Raw genomic sequence first — 22,394 nt, forward strand, 5'->3', positions numbered from 1 at the left:
CACAAACCACGAGAGATCACACGACCCCCAAAGACATCACGAACTGCAGCCACACTGACACGAGTCGTATGTGCAGTTGCATCATCTTGCTGAAACCAGCCTTGTTGCTTTTTCTTCCTCCGTCAGTTGATCAAAAAATGGCTCCAGGATGTTATGTTTGTAACAATCAGATGTGATGGTGTTTTCAAAAAAGATAGGTCAAATAATACGCCACCTTGACAAAGCACAACAAACACCAACTTTTTGATCGTGGAGTGGCTTCTGAAACAGAGCTCCAGCTACGAAAAGTAAAAAGTAACAAATTAATCATCCCAAATCCTAAGTTTCAGTCAACACACACCTACAAATGCCTAAGAAATCCAGCTAAGAAAAGTCAAAAATAGCAAACTATAAATCCCAAATCATCGGTTTCAGTCAACGTACACCAACGAAAGACTAAGAAACCTAGCTCAGAAAAGTCAAAAATAGCAAACTATTCATCCCAGACTATTGGTTTCAGACATCATTCACCTACGAAATAATATAAAAACTTATCTCAGAAAAGCATGAAATAGCAAACTATACATCCCAACTCATAATTTTCTGACAACTCAGAAATATGAAAGGCTAAGAAATCTAGCTCAGAAAAGTCGAAAATAGCAAACTACACATTCCAAGTCATTTTTTTAAGACACTACTCACATATTAAATGCTAGAAATCCAAATCAGAAAAAGTCAAAAATAGCAGCCTACATATATCAAATCATAAGTTTCACTCAAAAATCAATAATGAAAGACTAGGGCAACTATCTAAGAAAAGCCTGACATGGCCAACTACCCATCCCAAACTCTTGGTTTCAGACAACATTCACCTAGGAAATACTATGAAACCTTAGCTCAGAAAGCCTGAAGTAGCAAACTACATATCCCAAATCATAGGTTTCAGACAACACACCTCACCGAAAGACAGGTGTTCGGGGAGTGCTTTTGAGAGTCTGGGGGGTTATGGACGTGCGTGGGGCCCGGGGTAGGGGGGGATCCCTGGGGGTCGGGGATTTGGAGCTGGGGGGTACGGAGATGGCTGGGTGTGTGGTGGGGAGCTCGGGGCGGTGCCTGGCGGGTGGGGGGATGCATGGGGGACAGGTGGGACCAATGGTGGACCTGTGGGGGCAACGGGAGGTCCTTTGGGTGTACTTGAGGACCAATTGGTCCTTTGGGAGCCCGGTGGACCTTTGGGGGGCGGGGGAGGGCCTTTGGGGGTCCGGGGGGCCGGTTGGGAGCTTGGGGACATTTGGGGACCGGTGGAGGGCCTTTGGGACCCTGCTGGTCGTTCGGGAACTCGATGGGCCTTTGGGGGGCCCGGGGATGGCCATTGGGGGTCTGGGTGGGCCTTTGGGGCACAGGGAGGGCCTTTGGGTGCCTGGGGGGCCTTTGGGGCAAGGTAGGGCCTTTGGGACCCCGTTGGTCCCAAAGGGTCTGGTTGAGGGTCTGAGGGTCTGGTTGAGGGTCTGGGTGGGCCTTTGGGGGCGGGGGGCGGGCCTTTGAGGCCCCGGGTGGGCCTTTGGGCACAGGGTGGGCCTTGCGGGAGCGGGGGGCCAGATGTGGACCGGGGGAGGGCCGTTGGGACCCGTTTGGGCGTTTGGTGCGCAATGGGCCGGTGGGGGGGCCCGAGGATGGCCTTGGGGGGTCGGGGGGGGCCTTGGGGGCCCAGGTAGGGCCTTTGGGTGCGGGGGGGGCCTTTGGGGCAAGGTAGGGCCGTGGGGACCCCGTTGGGCCAGTGGGAGCCCGGGGGACCTTTGAGGACCAGGGGAGGGCCTTTGGGCCAGTTGGGGACCGGGGGAGGGCCTTTGGGACCCCGTTGGTCCTTGGGGAGCTCGATGGGCCTTTGGGGGGCCCGGGGATGGCCTTTGGGGGTCTGGGTGGGCCTTTGGGGGCGCCGGTGGCCCTTTGGGAGCTTGGGGGGCCTTTGGGGCACAGGGAGGGCCTTTGGGAGCCCTGTGGACCTTTGGGGACCGGGGGAGGACCTTTGGGGGGCCCGGGGGCCCTTTGCGCCCGGGGCCGTTCCTGGGGGGTTGGGGTTGGAGGATTGGAACCCTTTGGGGTTGGGTTAGAGGACCTCACAACACTGTTCAAATGAAACTTGTGTATTATAACGACCACACTCAAAACCTCCTCCAAAATCTCTTCAAAATCTTCTTTTAAAATGTCTCTATCTGTTTCGCAGAAATAGTTCCATAACCTGTCTAAAAAGGTTTCGCCCAAATAATCACTAAACGCAAATTCAGTGTGTTCCTTTGTTATTTGCATCTCTATGGTAATGAATTTCAAATTAATAGGAAAACTTCTCGCGTGTGAATACAAGTCATTGCTTATATGTTTCTTGCCTAATTGTTTCCCGGGCCTTTGTTTATTATTATATGTTGGTCTTTTAACAAAAGAGTTGTTTACGAGGCCAAGAAATTAATGACTTTGGATCTATTCCTGGAGAAATGTTTTTTTGGGAAAATTTTTATAGTCTGACAGATGATGTCATTGATTGATTGATCTGTCAAGAAAGGGAAAATTAATTTGTTGTTTCTAAGGGGAATTATTGATTCACGATAGGTGAATTGAGGTCGACAGCACAGGTGTTCCAAATTCCGGGAAACTCATAACATTGCCTAGAGCAATAACAACAAATACTATTTCTGGACACCATGACATTCACGATCGATTACGCAATCAAGTTCTCGGAAATTCACGTACCCTTAGAGTCCCAAATCAATAACATTGTTTCCCGTTAGAATTCAATGCGCAGGTACAACCTTCGCCCCAGAGTTATTACAAATAGAAACAACAAATAAATCGATCTTGGAAAAAGAAGTCATTGACCGATTACGTACTCTTTCTCCCTAGGGAGGCTATGCCCTTATTTGGGGTGCAAAAAAGTTGTAGGTGGCAGCAGGGGTGAGCAATGGGAGTCAATAAGGCCCTTCTACTTACGCTACTGCTTTGCGTCATTATTTTTAGTTGTTACCTTGCCACTTGCACGTAGAATAATTTTTTCCACTCTTAAACGTCAACAAAACTAGCGAGCTTTACGATTTTTGATGGCAAATTCCTCCCCACGATAGAGATGGAAAAGAAATTTACATACGCTCAAACATATATTACAAGACACTAATAGTTTTTAGCAATGCCATCTAATCCTCCTCTTGAAGGCACTCCTGCTTCACAATTTTCACTTAAAAGGGTTAAGTCCCCTAACTATGAAACATTGAACCCTCCCAATACGTGAAACGTATAATTTAACGTTCAAATACTGCTTGGTAAAAGTCTCTTAGGCTATCAAATTTTGAGGAAATCCAGAAATTTTCGCACGCAGATGTTACGCGCTTTCTGTTCCCTTGATCTAAAGTACTTACCACAGAAGTTTCAAGCAGAACCAAGCAATTTTGTGCAAGCACCATAAAAGAAGAGAATGATGTTTCTTAAAATCGTCATTATTAGGCCTATATTCAACTGGTCCAGGGTGCGACCTCATAAGTTTCCAGTCGATCCACAAGAAACTCCAATTCTGCTGAAAAATTAGCTGTGGGGGTGGTTTTGGAGGGGACACTTTGGTCCGTGAACCAAAAAGATTGAACAGCCTTGCTGTAGCATGCCTACCTTTATAGTAAAAAGTTGATTGTGGGACCAATCAAGCGTTGGAGAGGCCCTTAGCCCACTTTGGTTCTGCAAAGAAACCCTTGCGAGATATCTCTTCAGACAAGGTGAAACATGCCTACTTTTCTGCTAAAAAGTTGGTAAGACGGGCTTTGTTGGAGAGAGGGGGCATGGACCAACTTTCTGCCTCCAATCACACATATAGAAAACAGCTGCATGTTCCCGATTTAAACAGAGAGCTACCTGTCCTACCTTTCTACTAAAAAGTTGAAGACTAATGGGAGCTTAGACTTTCTAATATTTAAACCTCTCAAAACTTTCGAAATGGTGCATCTGATGAACTGGCTTTTGTACAAAAGAGTCGATCCAACTATGGTTGGCCCATAAAGGATTAAGCATCAATATGAAAACAAAAGTAGTTGTCCTAGTTCAAAAGTTGGTTTGCTTGCCGCGAGATACTAATATCACGACTAAGACACAAGGAAAGGGTGAGCTGCATTTTTTAACATTGAGAAATGTTACTTAAACAGAAATAAACATATAATCGAAATAAACATATGAAACAGAAGCAAAACAAAACAAATTAACATAAAACATGTGCGATTCCTATACAGTTGTCGCATATCCGTAAAATTTAACGACAAACAGAAATAGACTGTCAGACGCCATTACACTCCCGACACTGTAAGTTCTGGTTTAACAACCATACTTAGTGATCACCATACTATGGTGGTCCCCATACACCATACTATACCATGCTTGATATGGTGGTCACCATACTCCATACTTGGTTGCCACCATACTTGATTTGATAGCCACTACACATCATACTACACCATACTTGGTGGTCCGCACATGAATTATATAGAGCTTTTCAAAATATAATGTCAAATTCATAAATCTGGTATGAAGTGGGGTCTACCTTTTCCACAAAAACTACAAAAGTGGGCAGCGGGTTTTCCCGAATGGCCGGCCATTTTCAACGACTGATTTGGGTAAGATTACTTTTGAGATTGCTTTATTTTCCGACTGAGACCGATCTTCTTCTAAATTGATTTTACGTCATTTATTTCTATCATCTTATTTAATGAACAAAAAAATTGTGCCAGTAAAACAGTGTGTCTCAATTTGATACCGTTCCCTAGCTGTTCTTAAAATACTGAAGATATACCATTTTGACAACCTGGATACACATAGTGTCTTTTGGTATTGTTTAACACCGCTCTTAATATTCTACGAAGGTTTCAACTTAATAACATTCTAAAACCACACTGGCTATACATGACATATGAAAGTAAGAGAGGAAAGGAAATAATAAGTGAAAAATAAAATAAAAAAAGGGTGAGAAAACGAGGGTTTTTTCTGCCAGGTGCAAAACATAAAGATGGAGAACAATAAAATATTTCGACAATGATCACCGAAAAGTCGTACTCACTACCAAAAAAAAAAGAAAAACAAAAAAGAAAGCAACAAAAATTTAACCTTTTGAAGTTTACTCAACAAGATGCGAACAGAGACTGAATGAAAGACCAGGCCGAGATCAATGAAAAAAGGATTTACCAAAGAGATTGAGCAAGAATTTTTTGCCAAGCAATACTTTATATATGCAAATAGTTTCTCTTAAATTTGACTGGGTGCAAATATTAATTGAGTCTTTTAGTATTAAATTGTTATAAATTGAGATTAATGAAATATATCCGGTGTCTCTATTTATAGCCAAATTTTTGTTTCTATAGTTTTTTTTATCTCAATTACCTCTTTAAAAGATTGCGGTAAGCCATTTACAGTAGATATTAAAGTTGCCTCCTCAAAAAGAACAAGATGTGTAGGATTTTCGAATATATGAAGGGCCAAAGCGGAATCAAAGTTGTAATTTATCTATTGCTACAGGGGCTTGTTCTTCGTCTTCATGATTTGCCACTGGCTGACAAAATCCTCGTTTTCTCACTCTTATTTTATTTTATTTTTTCTTTTATTATTTCCTTTCCTCTCTTAGCTTCATATTTCAACTTAATACCCATAACCGTTCCTCAGATCAATATAGATACGCTCAGATGCTCTCTCTTGAGAACATGTATGTACCTGGTGTCTTTTGATTTAATGCAACATCTCTATCCTTATTCAGTGAAATTTACATTTTAATAACCTTAGACTTCCGTGATATATTGCAGATAAGCCTTTTTGTTAACCTGAATGCAATATGCCATTTTGACAAGCAAGATGCAGTTAAACTCTTTTGATTTAGTTCAATAGATTTAGTTATATTAGTGGAAGTTGCAGTAGTATTTACGGTCACAATCGCAGTAGCAGTACTAACAGCAGTAGTTAAAGTCGTAAGCAGTAGCAGTTGCAGCTTTGAGTAGTCACACTCATAGTCAAAAGTTGTCGCACTTGCAGTTGCAAGCAGTCGTAGTTACAGTTGCGAGTAGTCCAAGTCGTAAGTAGTCATAGTAGCAGTAGAGTTGGATTCGTATTCACAGTCACGAGTAGTTGCAGTCGCGGTTATAAGTCATCGTATTCGCAAGTAGAGCTAGTCGGAAGTATTCGCAGGCTTAAGTAGTCGCAATCACAAATAGACATAGTAGAAAGTTGTCACAGTCACAAATAGTCGCAGTTAAAAGTAGTTGTAGTAAAAAAAAAAAAAAAAAAAAAAATCACCGTCGCAATCTCAAGTAGCCTTATTTACAGTCAAAAGCAGTTGTATTCACTAGTATTTGCAGTCACAAGTAAATATAGTCGAAAATAGTCAAAGTCAACAGCAGTCACATTAGCAGATGCAACTATTCCCCACCGCAGTCACAAGTAGTATCGGGAACCGCCGCAAGTAGTCACAGCCACAAGCAGTCACAGTCTCAGTCTCAAGTAGAGATGGTTGCAGCTGAAAGTAGTCACACTTGCAAGTGGTCTCAAGTAGTCATAATTGCATCGAAAATAGTCGCAGTCACAAGTAGTCGCGGTGGCAGTTACAATAGTTGTATCATTAGTGGTCCTGAAAGAGTAAAGATAATACCGAGAATCAGCCCTATGATATACAGTCTTTTGTTAACCTGGATGCAAATAGTGTCTTTTAAATTAGTTGAGCACCAGCCTCATCATTACCTGAAGTTTCACCTTAATAGCGTTTACTGACACATTCAGGATCAATCATTCCCCATATTTCCCAATGATAAATCCTGTTGGTAAATTGCATAATTTACAACCCTTTCTCCAGGGGCTGTAGGGGGCATGATATCCCCAGAGATATAGTCACTAGACCTTTTGACTATTTTGAACTAAGTGGTTATTTCATTATTTTGATCTGTGTTTAGGGGATTTAAAATGAAAAATGGGGCTCTTTGCGCTCCAGGCAGAGTTCAACTTAATGTCCTGATACTACTGATGCGTCCTTTGACAATCAGCATGCACATACTGTGTTCTGATTTTGTTTAACAACCCCCTGAACATTACCTGAAAGTAGTCACAAGCAGATGTAACCGCAGTTGCAAGCAGTCAAATTCACAGTCGGAAGTAGTCACAGTCGCAGTTACCGTTCCTACGATTTTACATATTCTCCCTATTGCTAGCCTGGATACACACAGTGTCTTTTGATTTAGTTCAGCATCTCTCTTAACATTCCCTGAAGTTTCACCTTAAGACCTTTAGCTTTTTAAGACGTACCCCCGATCAAACATTTCCCTTTTCAAAATGGTAAATCCTGTATATAAGCAATGGAAAAATTGCATCAACCCTTAACCTGGAGGCTGTGGAGGAGTTTCGTATCTCCGGAAGCATAGTGATTAGACCTTTTGACTATTTTGAACAAATGTCTTATTTCAAAATTTCGATCAGTTCCGATCAAATTCCCCGTAGTTGCAGTCACAGTCACGAGTAGACGCAGTTGCAGTTACAGTAGCAGTTGCGGTAGTAGGGGCCCTAAAAGTTTCCAGATAATACCCTTACCCATTCCTGAGACATTGTAGATACACCTTTTTGATAACTTGGATACCCATAGTATCTTTTGATTTACCTCAATATTCCCCAAGATTTTGCCTCAATACCCTTAGCCTATTCAGACACACAGGATCAAACATTCCTTCCTTCCTCGATAATAAATCTTGCATGTAAATATGAATAAATTACATAATTTGGATACCTCACCCCGGGGGCTATGGGGGGCATGGTATCGCTGGAGGCATAATTGTTTGGTCTTTTGACTGTTTTGAATAAAATATATGTTCAGAATTAGCGTTAGTGGAGGCATCTGAAACGCCAAGAGTGGAGGGGGGTCTGGTGGTTGCCCTCCAATCCCTCTTTAACATCATCCTCAACACACCATGCAAGGTTAAAAATCCTTGCAAGGGTAAATACCCTAAGCCGTTCCTTAGATATTGCTATTGCGCCCGTTTGACAACTATCCTGCTTTGATTTTGTATCTACACATTTTCTAAAAGTATTACCTTAATACCCTTAGTCTTTTTGGAGACTCGAGATCGAGAAAGCCCCCACTTCCCAATGACCAACCTTATATATAAACAATGGGCAACTTTCTTAAGATTTTATAGATAAGCCTTTTTGATAAACTGGATGAACATAGTGTCTTTTGGTTTAGTTTACCAAACACTACAGCATTCCCAGAATTTTAACGTTAATACCCTTAGCCTTTTCCGACACATCCAGATTCAAACAGTCCCCCTTTTCCTGATGGTAAATCCTCCATGTAAAAAAGGCAAATTGCATAATTCACAACCTTTGCCCGGGGAGCTTTGGGGAACATTGCATCCCCGGAGGCACAGTATCTAAAACTTTTGGCTATTTTGAACAAAATCACTTTTTAAAAATTTCGATCAGCGCTGAAGGCAGGGGCATCTCCTAAGGGCAAGTGGTGGGCACGTTGCCCTCCGATCACTTTTCAACATCCCCATCAACATACTCTGGAAGTTTCAACTTAATATTCCCAGCCGCTCCTCACATATTGCTGATATACCCTTTGAAACCTGCATGAACATAGTGTTATTTATTGTGGTCAGCGTCCGTTTCAACACCAGTGAGGGATTATGTCATCCCCGCACGCATAGTTGTTTGACCTGTAGATTATTTTGAACAAGATGACTATTTTGAAATTTTGATCGAATATTTTTGGAGGGAAGGCATCTAAAAAAGGCACGGGAAGGGGAGGGGGAGCTGGCAGCCTTCCGACAACTTTTCAACATAGCTTCAGCCAATTAATACCCTCAACCATTCTTAAGATATTGTAGATCCCCCTCGTTGATAAACTGGATGGACATAGTACCTTTAGATTTAGTAGAGTAGAATATTTTTATTTATAACACGTACATAAATAAATGTCACAAAACAGCGCACATGCCTGGTGGCATACAGTTTAACACTGTATAGTTTAACATATCCATCAACGTTCTCCAAAGTTTTACCTTAATACTCTTAGCCTTTTGGATACACCTAAGATTAGAAATTTCCTCTTTTTCTTATGACAAATCCTGCACGTAAACAATGTGCGAGTTGCATAACTTACCATCCATGAACCAGTGTTGGTGGGGGGCATGACATTCTAGAGGCATAGCTTTTAGACCTTTTGACTTGTTTGAAAAACAGGATTGTTTCAAAATTTCAATCACCGTTGAAGAGAGGGGGCAGCTAAAAATGGCAAGGAGAAAGGGAGGGGGGCTGGTTACCCTCCAATCACTATTCAACATCCCCTCAAAGTACCCAGAAAGTTTCAACTTAATCGCTTCAGCCATTTTTTTCAAAACAATTTTATTCAAAATCTAACAATTATACCTCCAGGGATACCATGCCCCTGCAGCTCCTGGGCCAGGAATGTAGATTATGTAAAGTTTGTCTATTTTTTACAGGCAGGATTTATCTTTTGGATAGGAGGAATGTTTGATCCTGGGTTTGTCCAAAAAGGCTGAGGGAATGAGGTAAAATTTGGAAGAATGTCGAGGGGTATGTTGAGCTAAATCAAAGGCACTATTTGCACCCAAGTTATCAAATAGAGATATCTGTAAAATCTTAGGAACGGGTAAGGGCATTGATAGGAACTTTCAGGGCCCCTATACGACTGCAACTACTTTTACTTGCAAAATTTCCGACTATTTTTGGAAATTTATGGAGGGAGTTTGAACAGAATAAAAAAAACAAGCCTATTACGTCATTTGCGCTTTTTTGAAAAAAAAAAAAATCATACAATAAATTTTTTTTTATATTTACAACTTCGAAAAAAAAGAAAAGAAAATCTTAAATTGCCAAGTTTCCAGGGATTAATATCATTATACATTACATTTTCAGGTTGTTTTCATTAATTCTTTTCAGTCATCTAGATTATTATAGTGGTTTGTTAAGTATTTATTGCCGGCGTTTTGAAAGACAAAAGCACACTCTTCAATATACAAATAATTTTCAAAAAAACACAAATTACACAATAGACTTTAAAATTTTTACGGTTATATGAGGGAGGAGGCGGTAGCAACTAAACTCCTGCTAGAAGTAATTTTGATCGTTTTAAGTTGACTTGATTATGCAATTTAATGCAATTTAATTTTTACTCGTTTTAAGATTTACCTACTCATCTATATCAGAATTACTCATCTCTAAAAGGACGAATTGTCTCTTAATGAGCTCTAAAGCACAATAAGCAAATAATTAATTACAATAAGTTCCAATAGGTATTTTTGAACGCAATTCAAAATTGTAATTGGTTATTAAACGCCAAAAATGTAAAAAATCAATACAATTGACTGTATTGAAAATTTATTGGATTATATATAACTGAAAACTGATTATACAACTTGATTTTAAGTCGTTTAAGATTTACTACTTACCTTTATTAGAAACACTCATCAAACAGTTCGTGGTAACGAACTGTAAGTAAGGAGCGACCCGGCTCAATGGTAACCGAAACTCTAAAAAACGGGATTTTGATACCAATAGATACATTAAAAGAATCAGATTTTAATGCTGATTTCAAATATGTAAGTTTCATCAAGCTTAGTTATACCCATCAAAAGTTACGCGCCTGAGAAAATTTGGCTGATTTTCTAAAAAAGGGGGAAAGACCCCCTAAAAGTTATAGAACCTTAATGAAAATCACACCGTAATATTCAGCGTATAAGAGAACCCTATTGTAGAGGTTTCAAGCTCCTATCTACAAAAATGTGGAATTTTGCATTTTTTTCCAGAAGAAACATCACGGATGCGTGTTTATTTGTTTTTTTGTTGTTTTTTTCCCCAGGGGAGATCGTATCGACCCAGTGGTCCTAGAATATCGTGGGAGGCCTCATTGGAATGGAAATTAAAAGTTCTAGTGCCCTTTTTAAGTGACCAAAAAAATAGAGGGCCACTAGGCCCCCTCCCACGCTCATTTTTTTCTCAAAGTCACCCAATCAAAATTTTGAGAAAGCCATTTTGTTCAGCATGGTCGAAAATATGTTAACTATGTCTTTTAAGATGACTTAATCCCCCGAAGTCCCCAGGGGGAGGGCTGAAAGTTATGAACTTTACCCAATGTTGACATATAGTATTAGTTATTCGGAAGAATACAGACGTTTTCAGGGGGATTTTTTCTGGTAGGTGGGGGGTGGGTGGGTCGGGGGTTATATGGGAGGATCTTTCCATGAAGTAAGTTTTCATGGGGGAAGGGACATTGCTATGAAGGGGGCGCAGGATTTCCCATCATTATTATAGAAAAAGATCAGAAATTAATTAAAAAATAAGTTTTTTTCAACAGACAGTAAGCAGCCAAATCAAAACTTAAAACAAATAGAGATTTTTACGTAAATGATTGTGTTCATCCCCTATTCAATACTTCGCTCTTTAAGCCAAAGATTTTTTATTACTTTCAAAAGTGCTATTTATTATAATTAACGGCCTTTGTGATTAAGGGTAATTTTTAAAGTATTGGAACAAAATTCGAACTTTAGCTTAAAGAGCAAGGTATTGACTAGGGGTCGAACCCTCTAATATACGTATTAAAAATCTATGAACATAGAAGTTCGTTACGTAAGTTAATTCGTAAGTTACGTATATTATAATAATAAAAACGTTCGTAAATAAAATTAAACAAGTTTCGAGAAAGCCATTTAACCAAATAAAAGTAAAATTAATATGCAAATTTTGTTGTTAATTATTCGTCTATGGTGAACCAAAATCAAAACCTGCATTAATTCAAAAACGTTACAAAATTAAATAAAAAAAACAAGTTTTTTCTTAATTGAAAGTAAGAAACGACGTTAAAACTTAAAACGAACAGAAATTATTCCGTATATGAAAGGGGCGACTCCTACTTAACGCCTCTCTCTTTACAATAAAGTTTGACTTTCTCATAACTCTATTTTTTTAACAATAAAAAACTGTAGCGTAAAGAGCGAGGCGTTGAGGAGGGGACAGCCCCTTTCATATACGGAATAATTTCTGTTCGTTTTAAGTTTTAACGTCGTTCCTTACTTTCAGTTATAAAAAAACTTGTTTTTTTATTTAATCTGTAAAAGGACGAATGATCCAACAGTTCGTGGTAACGAACTGTAAGTAAAGAGCGACCCGGCTCAATAGTAACCAAAACTCTAAAAAACGGAATTTTGATACCAATAGATACGTACAAAGAATTGTATTTTTATGCTGATTTTAAATATATAAGTTTCATCAAGTTTAGTCCTACCCATCAAAAGTTAAAAGCCTGAAACTTTTTGCCTTATTTTTGAAAAAAATAATTACATATATTATTGGTTATTGGGAAGTATACAGAGGTTTTCAGGAGGGATTTTTTCTGGTGGAGGGCCAGGGGGAGGGGCTTACGTGGGAGGATCTTTCCATGGACGATATTTTCAAGGGGGAAGGAACATTTCTATGAAGGGGACGCCGGATTTCCCAGCATTATTTAAAAAACGATCAGAAAAAAAAGTTTTTTAACTGAAACTAATGAGCAGCATTAAAACTAAAAACGAAAAGAAACCATTACGTATATGAGGGGGTTCCCCCTCTAGTCAATACCTCGCTCTTTACGCTAAAGCTTTTTTAGTACTTTCGAAAGAGCTATCTATTTTAAATAAACGGCCTTTATGATTCAGGGGTCATTCTTAAAGAATGGAACAAAATTCGAACTTTAGCGTAAAAATCTATGTATTGACTAGGGGGCGACTCCCTCATTTACGTAATAATTTCCGTTCGTTTTAATGTTGCTCCTTACTTTCAGTTGAAAAGACTTAATTTTTTAAATTTAATCACTTAATGAGCTCTAAAGCCTAATACGGAAATAATTAATTGCAATAGGTATTTTTGAACGCAATTCAAAAATTACAATTGGTTATTGAAAACCAAAAGTGTAAAAAATCGATACAATTGATTATATTACATACAATCGAAAATTGATTATACAATTATAATTTTACTCGTTTAAGATTTAGCTACTCAGCTGTATCAGAATTATTCATCAAACAGTTCATGGTAACGATTTTTAAGTAAGAGCGATCCGGCTCAATAGCAACCGAAACTCTAAAAAACAAAAATTTTGATATTGAGATAGCCATTTGGTCATCATAGTTGAAAGGCCCAATAACTATGCCTTTGTTTATAACATGACCACCCCCCCCCCCCCCCCACAACGCCAGGGGAAAGTTCTTTCAGTTCTAAAATTTGCCCATTGTTTGCGCATAGTATTTGTTATTGGGATGTAGGCATACGTTTTCGGGTGGGGGGGGGGACACATTTTCTGGTGGGATTTTTTCCATGGGGGAATTTTCCATGGGGAGGGAAGTTTCCAGGGAGTGAACCTGCCAGGGGAAATTACACAATGGGGGAATTGTTCAGAATTCTTATACAAAAATTATTTTTATACACCTTGCTTTATCTTTTCCGTCTTAATTTTATACGCAGAGTGATTAAGAGTAATTGTCCGGGGTAAATTTTCACCGGGATTGAATTGTCTAGAGGATGATTCCATCGAGAGGAGTTTTCTCCGTAAACGTATGACCAGACTTCCTGGCATTATTTAAAATACGATCAGAAATTAAATAAAAAACATGTTTTTTCAACTGAAAGTAAGGAGCGACGTTAAAACTTAAAACAAACGGAAATTATTACATATATAAAGGGGGTTGCCCTCTCCTCCACACCTCGCTCTTTACGATAAAGTTTGAATTTTGCCCCAATTCCTTAATCTTGACTCTTGAAACACAAGGGCCGTTTAATTAAAACAATAAGACGCTTTTTTTTAAAAAATACTAAAAACCTTTAGTGTAAAGAGCGAGGTGTTGAGGAGGGGACAGCCCCCTTTAAATACGTAATAATTTCTGTTCGTTTTAAGTTTTGATCTTGCTCCTTACTTTCAGTTGAAAAAACTTGTTTTATTTTTATTTAATCTCTAAAAGGCCGAATTATCGCTTAATGAACTCTAAAGAACGATAAGCAAATAATTAATTCAATAGGTTTCATTAGGTATTTTTGAACGCAATTCAAAATTGCAATTTGTTATTGAACACCAAAAGTTGAATAAATCTACCGAATAGGCTAATTTAACGCGAGGAAATCTTCATCTCATCACAATCATTATTCTTTTGTCTTACAAAAGCCTATTTCAAATGACAGTTGTCTGAGAGCCATACTTAAAAAAAAAAAAAAAAAAAAAAAAAAAGTCTCTTTCCTTTTTTTTAAAAAAAAAATTTCTTTTAACCGTCTGTATTTTATATAGAAAAAAAATTACTGTTTATCTTCTGATCCTTCTTTAAAAAAAAAAAAAAAACAAAAAAAATGCTAGCTCAGTGCAAGTTTTCTAACATTGTTGTTAACAAAAATTTCAGATTATTATCATATTCTATTACATGGATCCCGTCCAGATTTTAAATAATTACCCATTACAGACTGTGAAAATCAAACGATTTTTGAAAACTATTTTCAAAGACTGAGACCCCATTTTACTCCGGTAGAATAAGCACAAGTACCTACAGATTACACCTATAGTATAGGCATAGTAAAAATGCCTATGAGATGTACTAACTAAATAAAAAAAACACTATATGCATATCTAGCACACTAATCTTAGTGCTTTAGTGATGTGAAGATGTTGTTGGCACTAACACCTGAGCTTGCATTTTCTCATTTGCAACCTCAATGAAAACCCCTAGATGAAAATATTGCGTAAACAACATAGAACAATTAAAACAATTAATTACTTACCAAAGACTTCGATCCAGAACTAACGTAAACAACTGTGAATTTTTGAGTTTCCGCTGCCTTTAGTAGAAATTGCTTCACGTAACTTGAACATCCATACGTCAAAATGGTCTCGCCGGTTTTTATAAAATCATTGGCCTTGTTTGAGATAGTTTCTTCGCTAAAAAATAAGAAAAATTCTATAGTGAGGCTGACAATTGTATTCGGGAAAAGATTTATTTTATTGTTCAGTTCACAACGTTAAATTATATCTGGAAAAGGTATGAATAAAATTTATTGCATAAAACGAAGAAGGCCTGAGGGCCGAGTTCCCCCATGTTCACTAACCTTCATTCTGTTAAAACAGTTTTACTCGTTTTTAGGACCAATAAGTACCTTGTGGCAGATATTTTCTTATCTAGGAAAAAAGCAAATTCATTTATAATTTTTAAAGCATGTTTATGACATATCTTCTTTGTAAATTAGTGATATTTCCGTTCGGTCTTAGCGCCACTCTGTTACCTTTTCTATTTCTCGCCAAAAAACCTTGCACTTTTTTTAATTCATAGTTTTGTGGTTCATTTTTGAAATGGTTACTATTTCAAATTCAATTTTGGTTTTAAACTATTGTTTACTACGCCTACAACTTTTATCTTTAATTAGAACCATTTTTTTTTTTTGCGAAAATTCAGAGCGGCACTCAAATCGAAATAAAATTGCCCTAGTTTGTCTTAATCGGCACAAAAAAGAAAGAAAAACTTCTCACAAAACAACTTTCGTTCTGTTATTTGTAAAAAATATCGAATTGCGCTTATAAGAAAGAATATCGAGCTTCAAACCCCATTCCAGCATCTTCTTTGGTCATAATATCACAAAGAATATTGGGTTTCAAACCCCATTCCAACATCTTCTATGGTCATAATATCACAAACAATGTTCGGTTTCAAACCCCATTCCAGCATCTTCTTTTGTCATAATGTCATAAAGAATGTTGGGTTTCAAACCCCATTTCAGCATCTTGTTTGGTCATAATATCCCAAAGAATGTTGGGTTTTAAATTTCCATTTTAGCATCTTCTTTGGTCATAATACCACAAAGAATGTTGGGTTTCAAACCCCATTCCAGCATATTCTTTGGTCATAATATCAGAAAGAATGCACCTTGTTTGGTCAAAATGCCCCAAAGAATGTTGGGTTTTAAACCCCATTTCAGCATCTTCTTTGGTCAAAATAGCACAGTTTTGCACAAATATGCGACAAAAAATACACATCTTCGTGGCTAAAGAAGACAAGATGGGTTGGAGAAGGAGGAAGAGCATTTATTCCTTAAAATTTTAAGATATAATGTCTCTTTTGATGAGACAAAATGAAGTGGCAGTCAAAGCAGAATCTATATTTGAAAACCTGCATATAAAACAAAGCTATTTCTGAATTTACGGCAATCTTTATGTAAAGAACTATACTTTAAAGGTTATCCTGGTTTTATCAATTAAAATCTAACGAATCTTTCAGTAATTTCTTGTACTTAATCCTTCAACTGACGAAAAGCAAGATCAGACAAACCAGCAGATTAGTTTGAACAATTCAGCCCAACAGTTTCCTCACCGTCATCAACTGACATCCTTATCTCTACAAAACTTACAACTAAGATTTTTCAACATTAGCCCGACAGCTTAACATCAATCAAGTACTCTAATGTTAGCAGGAGCGTAGCTCCATCGCTTTCATTGGGGGGGGGGGAGGGGGAGGAGGGTAAGAGGGGTCAACATTCAGAGAGTCAAGGGCCATGGGCTATATAATAATTTTGTCTCGAAATTATTGGGAGGGGGCAACAGTTGTCCCCCCCCCCAAACGACACCACTGGATGTTAGAATAGTAAAAAATAGTAATACCTTTCAATCTAAAAATAACAATATTAACAACAAATAGTCATAAGATTAACCGAATTTAGGCCTTTTGAATGGCTCATAAATACTTCAGAAATACTACATGTCTTCACAGTCAGATTACCTGAAGAAAAAGCAGATTTCACCAGAAATATGAAACAAAGAAGAGAAAAATAATAAATGAACTATAAACCAAATAGACGAGAAAACGAGGGTATTCGTCAGCCATTGAAACAATACGAAGTAAAAAGAAGCAGATATTTCGATAAGGACCTCCGCCAAATCGTCTTCAGTGCTCAGAAAAAAACAACAACAAAAAGCAACTAAAATCTTGTGAGGTGTACTTCAAGAGGTTAGATTTTAGTTTTTTCTGTTTTGCGTTTTCAGTGCTCAGTGCATCGTCTTCAGTGCTAAAAAAAAAAACAAAAAAAACTAAAATCTTGTGAGGTGTACTTCAAAAGGTTAGATTTTAGTTGTTTTTGGTTATTTTTTTCTGAGCACTGATGACGATTTGATAGAGAACCTTATCGAGATACCTACTTATTTTAACTTCACATTGCTCCACCGGTTGACAACTACCCTCGTTTCTTGGGCTATTTAATTTGATTTTTTATTTGTCTCTTCTTTGTTTCACGCGTCATGTAGGCTATAGCCACAGTTGTCTTAAAATGTATGTTCACCAGGAATAGACTTATTTCTTCATTATCATCAGAAATCACAAAACGTTTAGGATGATATTCAAGAGGTAAAGGTTTGTCAGCATTAAAGAAGCTTTTCTTATTTCATGAGCCTCTACACTGAGATGAAGCAGACATAGGGTGAAGGGGTTTGTTTAAGGTGAATTTAAAATAGGAGGGGTTGAAGTATATTATTTAATTTAACGGGGAATAGTTTAACCCTTGGGGTAGAAAAGAAAAATACAGGGACAGGATGCTTCTTTCCTTTTGTCCAAAGTGTAGAAGTATGGATGAGATTGTGGGTCATGTGATGTACGAGTGTGAAAAATTGAGCGAGTTGCGAAATGAAGTGTATGGAGAGTGCAGGTTTGATGAGAAATGGCTGGTGAACGTAGCGAGTGATGAATGTTTTGCAAGTGTCAAAACTTAGGACGATTTCTCAGGCTGGCAATGGAACACAGAAATAGATTTTTTTTGTGCGTATATTTTTTTTCCATTGTCAATTATATAAAAGTGAATTTTCTTTTCTTTCTGCACGGTCATGGCCCTAGGGCTTTTAGCGCAATAAAACTTATTATTGTCATTATTTATTGCTTAAATAAATAAAAGAAATGATCTAAAGACAGTTTTTTTAATACATGTGATCTCGGATATATCGTTGACATAAAATTAATTGTAACAGTTTTGCAAGACATGATGATGATCAGGAAACTCGCGCCGAGTAGGATTTAATCTGCATGGTTGGACTAAATTGGAATATAGTCAATCCTCCAACTCTTGAAATCTGGAATTACCATTGCATCCGGTTCTCCTCCGTTAGAAATCCGAGAGTACTCCCTCGTTAGAAAGTCTTTCTAAATCCCACTCGTTCATTCTTCTTACAAGTCTTGAATAAGATCTGTTGCTAAAATGGCCACCCTTTACTCTAGAGTCTCTAGTACTGTAAAGCCACCCTTACTCTAGTATATCGTATTAAATGGATACTGGAACTTTCAATTTTCAATTGATGAGGCCTCTCCAAAATTTATTCGACCATCCCTTCCACACGATGGGCCTCTGGGAAAGTATTAACAAATATTAATACCTTGAACCCTTATGGGTCTTTACTATAAGCAATGCTATACGATTGCCTCAGACTTAAACAGGAGAGTAGAAATTGCAATTTCCCTTCTAATGAAGATCCAGAATTATCCAGGGGAAAATGGGGGAGAGTCCGTGGGGGAGGGGAGTTCAACAGGGGGGGGGGGGTTGTGGGAGAGTGAACGTCGGCTCCCCGGACAACGTTGACATTAACACAAGATTTCTTTGGGATGTGAAATTTACAATACAAATAAGGATATTGATTCTGCTATTGATTCCACGTCATTGAAAATCCAGATCATTCAGTTCCTTTTGATGAGGCAACTTTAATATCTGAAGCAAATGGCTTCCCACATTCTTTTTGGAAGGCAATTGAAATTTAAAAATTCATCAATAGAGGCCTTGCTTTAAATACAGATACTGAAGATACCCCTATTAACCCTATTTATAATAGCTTAAATTAAAGGATTAAAATAAAATCTTTTCGTCAGTTTAAATTAAGATCATCTGACCACATTTATAACAAAAATTAGGTCAGTAGACAAGCTAAGTCAATCACTAAGCAGTTCTGCCCAGTTTAATTGGTGGATACTTACCCTCAGTCAGTCTGTCTATGGTATGCTATACTGACAACATTATGAATAGGCTACTAGGCAGACCTTCCAATGGATAACACAAATTTCTCTAAATTCTTCGAATACCAGAAAATTATTCCCATTCAACTATTCAAAATCTGAGGTCATTCTTTTTAATTAGAAAAATAGGTAACCCAGTTTCATTTGTAATTCTTGGGAACAGCTTTGTCCATCGAGTTGACCACTTCATTTATGAAGTGTTCATAGGTTCCTGTATCCGCCAAATAACTTCCACATGGCCTCCCCATAGGTTTTTGTATCCGCCACATAGGTTCTAAATGGCTTCCCCATAGGTTCCTGTATCCGCCACACCTGAAAGGTTCTTCTTGATCTGGTCAAACGTCAGATTTCAGCAACTTATGCCTCTATTGTTTCACAGAAACTTCGGTTTAACCGAATGCTCCTTGCTAGCCTCTATAATGCCATTGAGTTTCTTGCGTGCTGTATCCCAATCCTTTTTGAAAACTGTTAGTTAAAACCGATCAACTCAAAATATGATCGATGTTTTTCAGATTTGCTAAGTATCTATTTCGCCTGCCTCTGTTGTAGAGGAACACATAAATTCTGTTAAATTCAAAGTAGCTAATCCCGTGGTCTCAGTTGCTAGGTGGATTGTAAAAAATAATCGCAAGTTGAATTCGGCACAAATGAATGGGTACAAATATTAAAACAGTAATTTGTTTCATTTAGCCTACCTTCGTGGTCTTTCTTTGTGTTGCTGATTATCATTTACATTTTTTGTCTATTTTTTGTTCTATTATGCATAGTCTTGTCGTGTGCTTTCTATATATATATATATATATATATATATATATATATATATATATATATATATATATATATATATATATATATATATATATATATATATATATATATATATATATATATATATATATATATATATATATATATATATATATATATATATATATATATATATATATATATATATATATATATATATATAAATTTTCGCATGCAGACAATGATCTGTGTCACGCAGGTACCAAACTCCTAATTATCTGCCTTCGGCCAGGAGAGTTATGCGTGGTTAGGGGCAAATCTTCCAATGCTTCCCCTATTTTTCATTTTCATTTCTCCAGGTACCCTTAGAGCTGGGTTGACTCTGGCTGAGTTTAAAGAGTTACACGGCTAGCCCCTGTTTAAAACCAAATAATCCAGCACAAGGGCTCGAACCATTCCCTTAATGGACTCAGGATTGCATGTTCAACGCGCCAGCCACTCAGCTAGTACGACTATAATTTCTACTACTAATACTCGGCTAGTACAGTTGTTATAATGGGTTCACAAATAATAATTGTGATTTTGAGGAGCTGAAATCAATTATTCCTTAAAAGCGGTATATTACCCCCCCCCCCCAAACTACAAATAAAACCTATAAAAACACTAATAAAGATTAATACCCATGACAAAGCTCATCGGTGAATATTTGCGAGGCTTCAATCAACCTATCCCTAAGTTCTGGAATTTCCTCATTGTATTCTTCTTGATGACCCGATAACAGTGCAAAAGTCACCTTCTCTCTCGATGTTTTCTTCTTACAGTCCATATACTCATCTTTTATGATTTTTATAATTCTTCGCTTGAAATTTTCCCCAAAAAGATCATTTCGGCCAGTAGATTCTTCGACAAGTAATTTTATAAGGTCTCTGCAAAATAATTAGAATTATATATAGTATAAAAAAAAAAAAACCAACGTAACGAGATAAAACAAACATCCATAAATAATAACAACTTCTCAATGTTTGAAGGCCTTAATAAAAGTAGAAACTTCACGGTACAGGTTCAGTTATAAAGTTTATATTGTAAAGCACTATGAGAATGTATTAAAAAAGTCAAGAACACCTTTTAGATGACTATACTTATATGTCAATGACTTAAAAGTGTTGCAATCCATTTTGCCTTGGAGTTTAAATTCTAGAACTAAGTTTTCATACTTAAATTCGTTTTCCAATTTTCAAAATCAATATGTTTACATTATAAAGCACTATATGAATATATGATAAAATGTAGCTGCTCAGTTTTCCTGACCAGATTTAGATTTCAATGAATTAAAACTGTTGCGAGCCATTTTGCCTTGGAGTTTATATACTAGAACTAAGTTTTCATAACTTAAATTCGTTTTCCAATTTTCAAAATCAATATGTTTACATTATAAAGCACTATATGAATATATGATAAAATGTAGCTGCTCAGTTTTCCTGACTAGATTTAGATTTCAATGAATTAAAATTGTTGCGAGCCATTTTGCCTTGGAGTTTAAATTCTAGAACTAAGTTTTCAAACTTAAATTCGTTTTCCAATTTTCAAAATAAATTTGTTTACATTATAAAGCACTATATGAATGTATAATAAAATTTAGCTGCCCAGCTTTCCTGACTAGATTTAGATTTCAATGAACTAAAATTGTTGCGAGCCATTTTGCCTTGGAGTTTATATTCTAAAACTAAGTTTTCACAACTTAAATTCGTTTTCCAATTTTCAAAATCAATATGTTTACATTATAAAGCACTATATAAATATATGATAAAATTTCGCTGCCCAGTTTTCCTGATTAGATTTAGATTTCAATGAATTAAAATTATTGCAAGCCATTTTGCCTTGGAGTTTATATTCTAGAACTAAGTTTTCATAACTTAAATTCGTTTTCCAATTTTCAAAATAAATTTGTTCAATTCCATTCAATTTTATTTTAATAAAAACATAACACAAAAATCAATAACAATAAATATCCTAGAAGATAACTTGTTAAGGACCAAAAAAAGAAAAAAAAAATTAAAGTAACACTGAGAAAAAAAATAATAGAAGAATAAAATATTGGTAATTAGAGTAAATTTGCTAAAAATGGAAAAATTAAATTAAAATATCAAGTTTTGTTACATTTTTATACAACTTGCAAAAACTTGTGGCAAGTTCAAAACTGGAAGGAATTTTGTTTCATTGAATAATAGATTTGTAAATGGAAGATTGCTGGGCAGCACTTGAAATGTATTAAGGAATTTTAAAGGCTCTATTGGATGAACAGAGACAGTGGACTTCCGAATTATTAATATTATAATAGATTAGTAGTTGAGGTGAAAGATTATTGTGGAAAGCAGAGTAAGCAAGCAATAAGTTTAGTTTTTGTATGATTTGATCAAGTGGAGCTATTCCAAAATCTGAATACAAATCACGAGTTGGATATAGACGGGGAAGCCAAAAAACTGCTTTAATGGCATGGTTTTGGGCAAATTTGAGTTTTTTAGTGAAGGACCGTTTTGTATTTCCCCAAACAGATCCGCAATAAGAAAGGTAAGGAAAAATAAAGGAATAATAGAGGGTAACTAGGAT

At 37.0% G+C, this 22,394-nt stretch overlaps 1 protein-coding gene across 3 annotated transcripts in view; it reads right to left on the reverse strand.

Moving 5' to 3' along the window:
• Window positions 1-22,394, reverse strand: part of LOC148954836 (translation initiation factor eIF2B subunit beta-like) — a 68,877-nt gene that overhangs the window by 12,679 nt on the left and 33,804 nt on the right. For all 3 annotated transcript variants that reach the window (XM_089107963.1, XM_089107961.1, XM_089107962.1), the window contains exons 3-4: window positions 20,468-20,713; window positions 14,788-14,944 (exon numbers count right to left, since the gene is read on the reverse strand). In XM_089107963.1, the coding sequence (XP_088964089.1) occupies window positions 14,788-14,944; window positions 20,468-20,713 (403 nt within the window). The remainder of the gene's footprint in view (window positions 1-14,787; window positions 14,945-20,467; window positions 20,714-22,394) is intronic.

The sequence above is a fragment of the Artemia sp. Qi Xiang Cuo genome, chromosome 2 (assembly GCF_049724085.1).
Source record: "Artemia sp. Qi Xiang Cuo chromosome 2, ASM4972408v1, whole genome shotgun sequence".
NCBI classification, from domain to species: Eukaryota; Metazoa; Arthropoda; class Branchiopoda; order Anostraca; family Artemiidae; genus Artemia; species Artemia sp. Qi Xiang Cuo.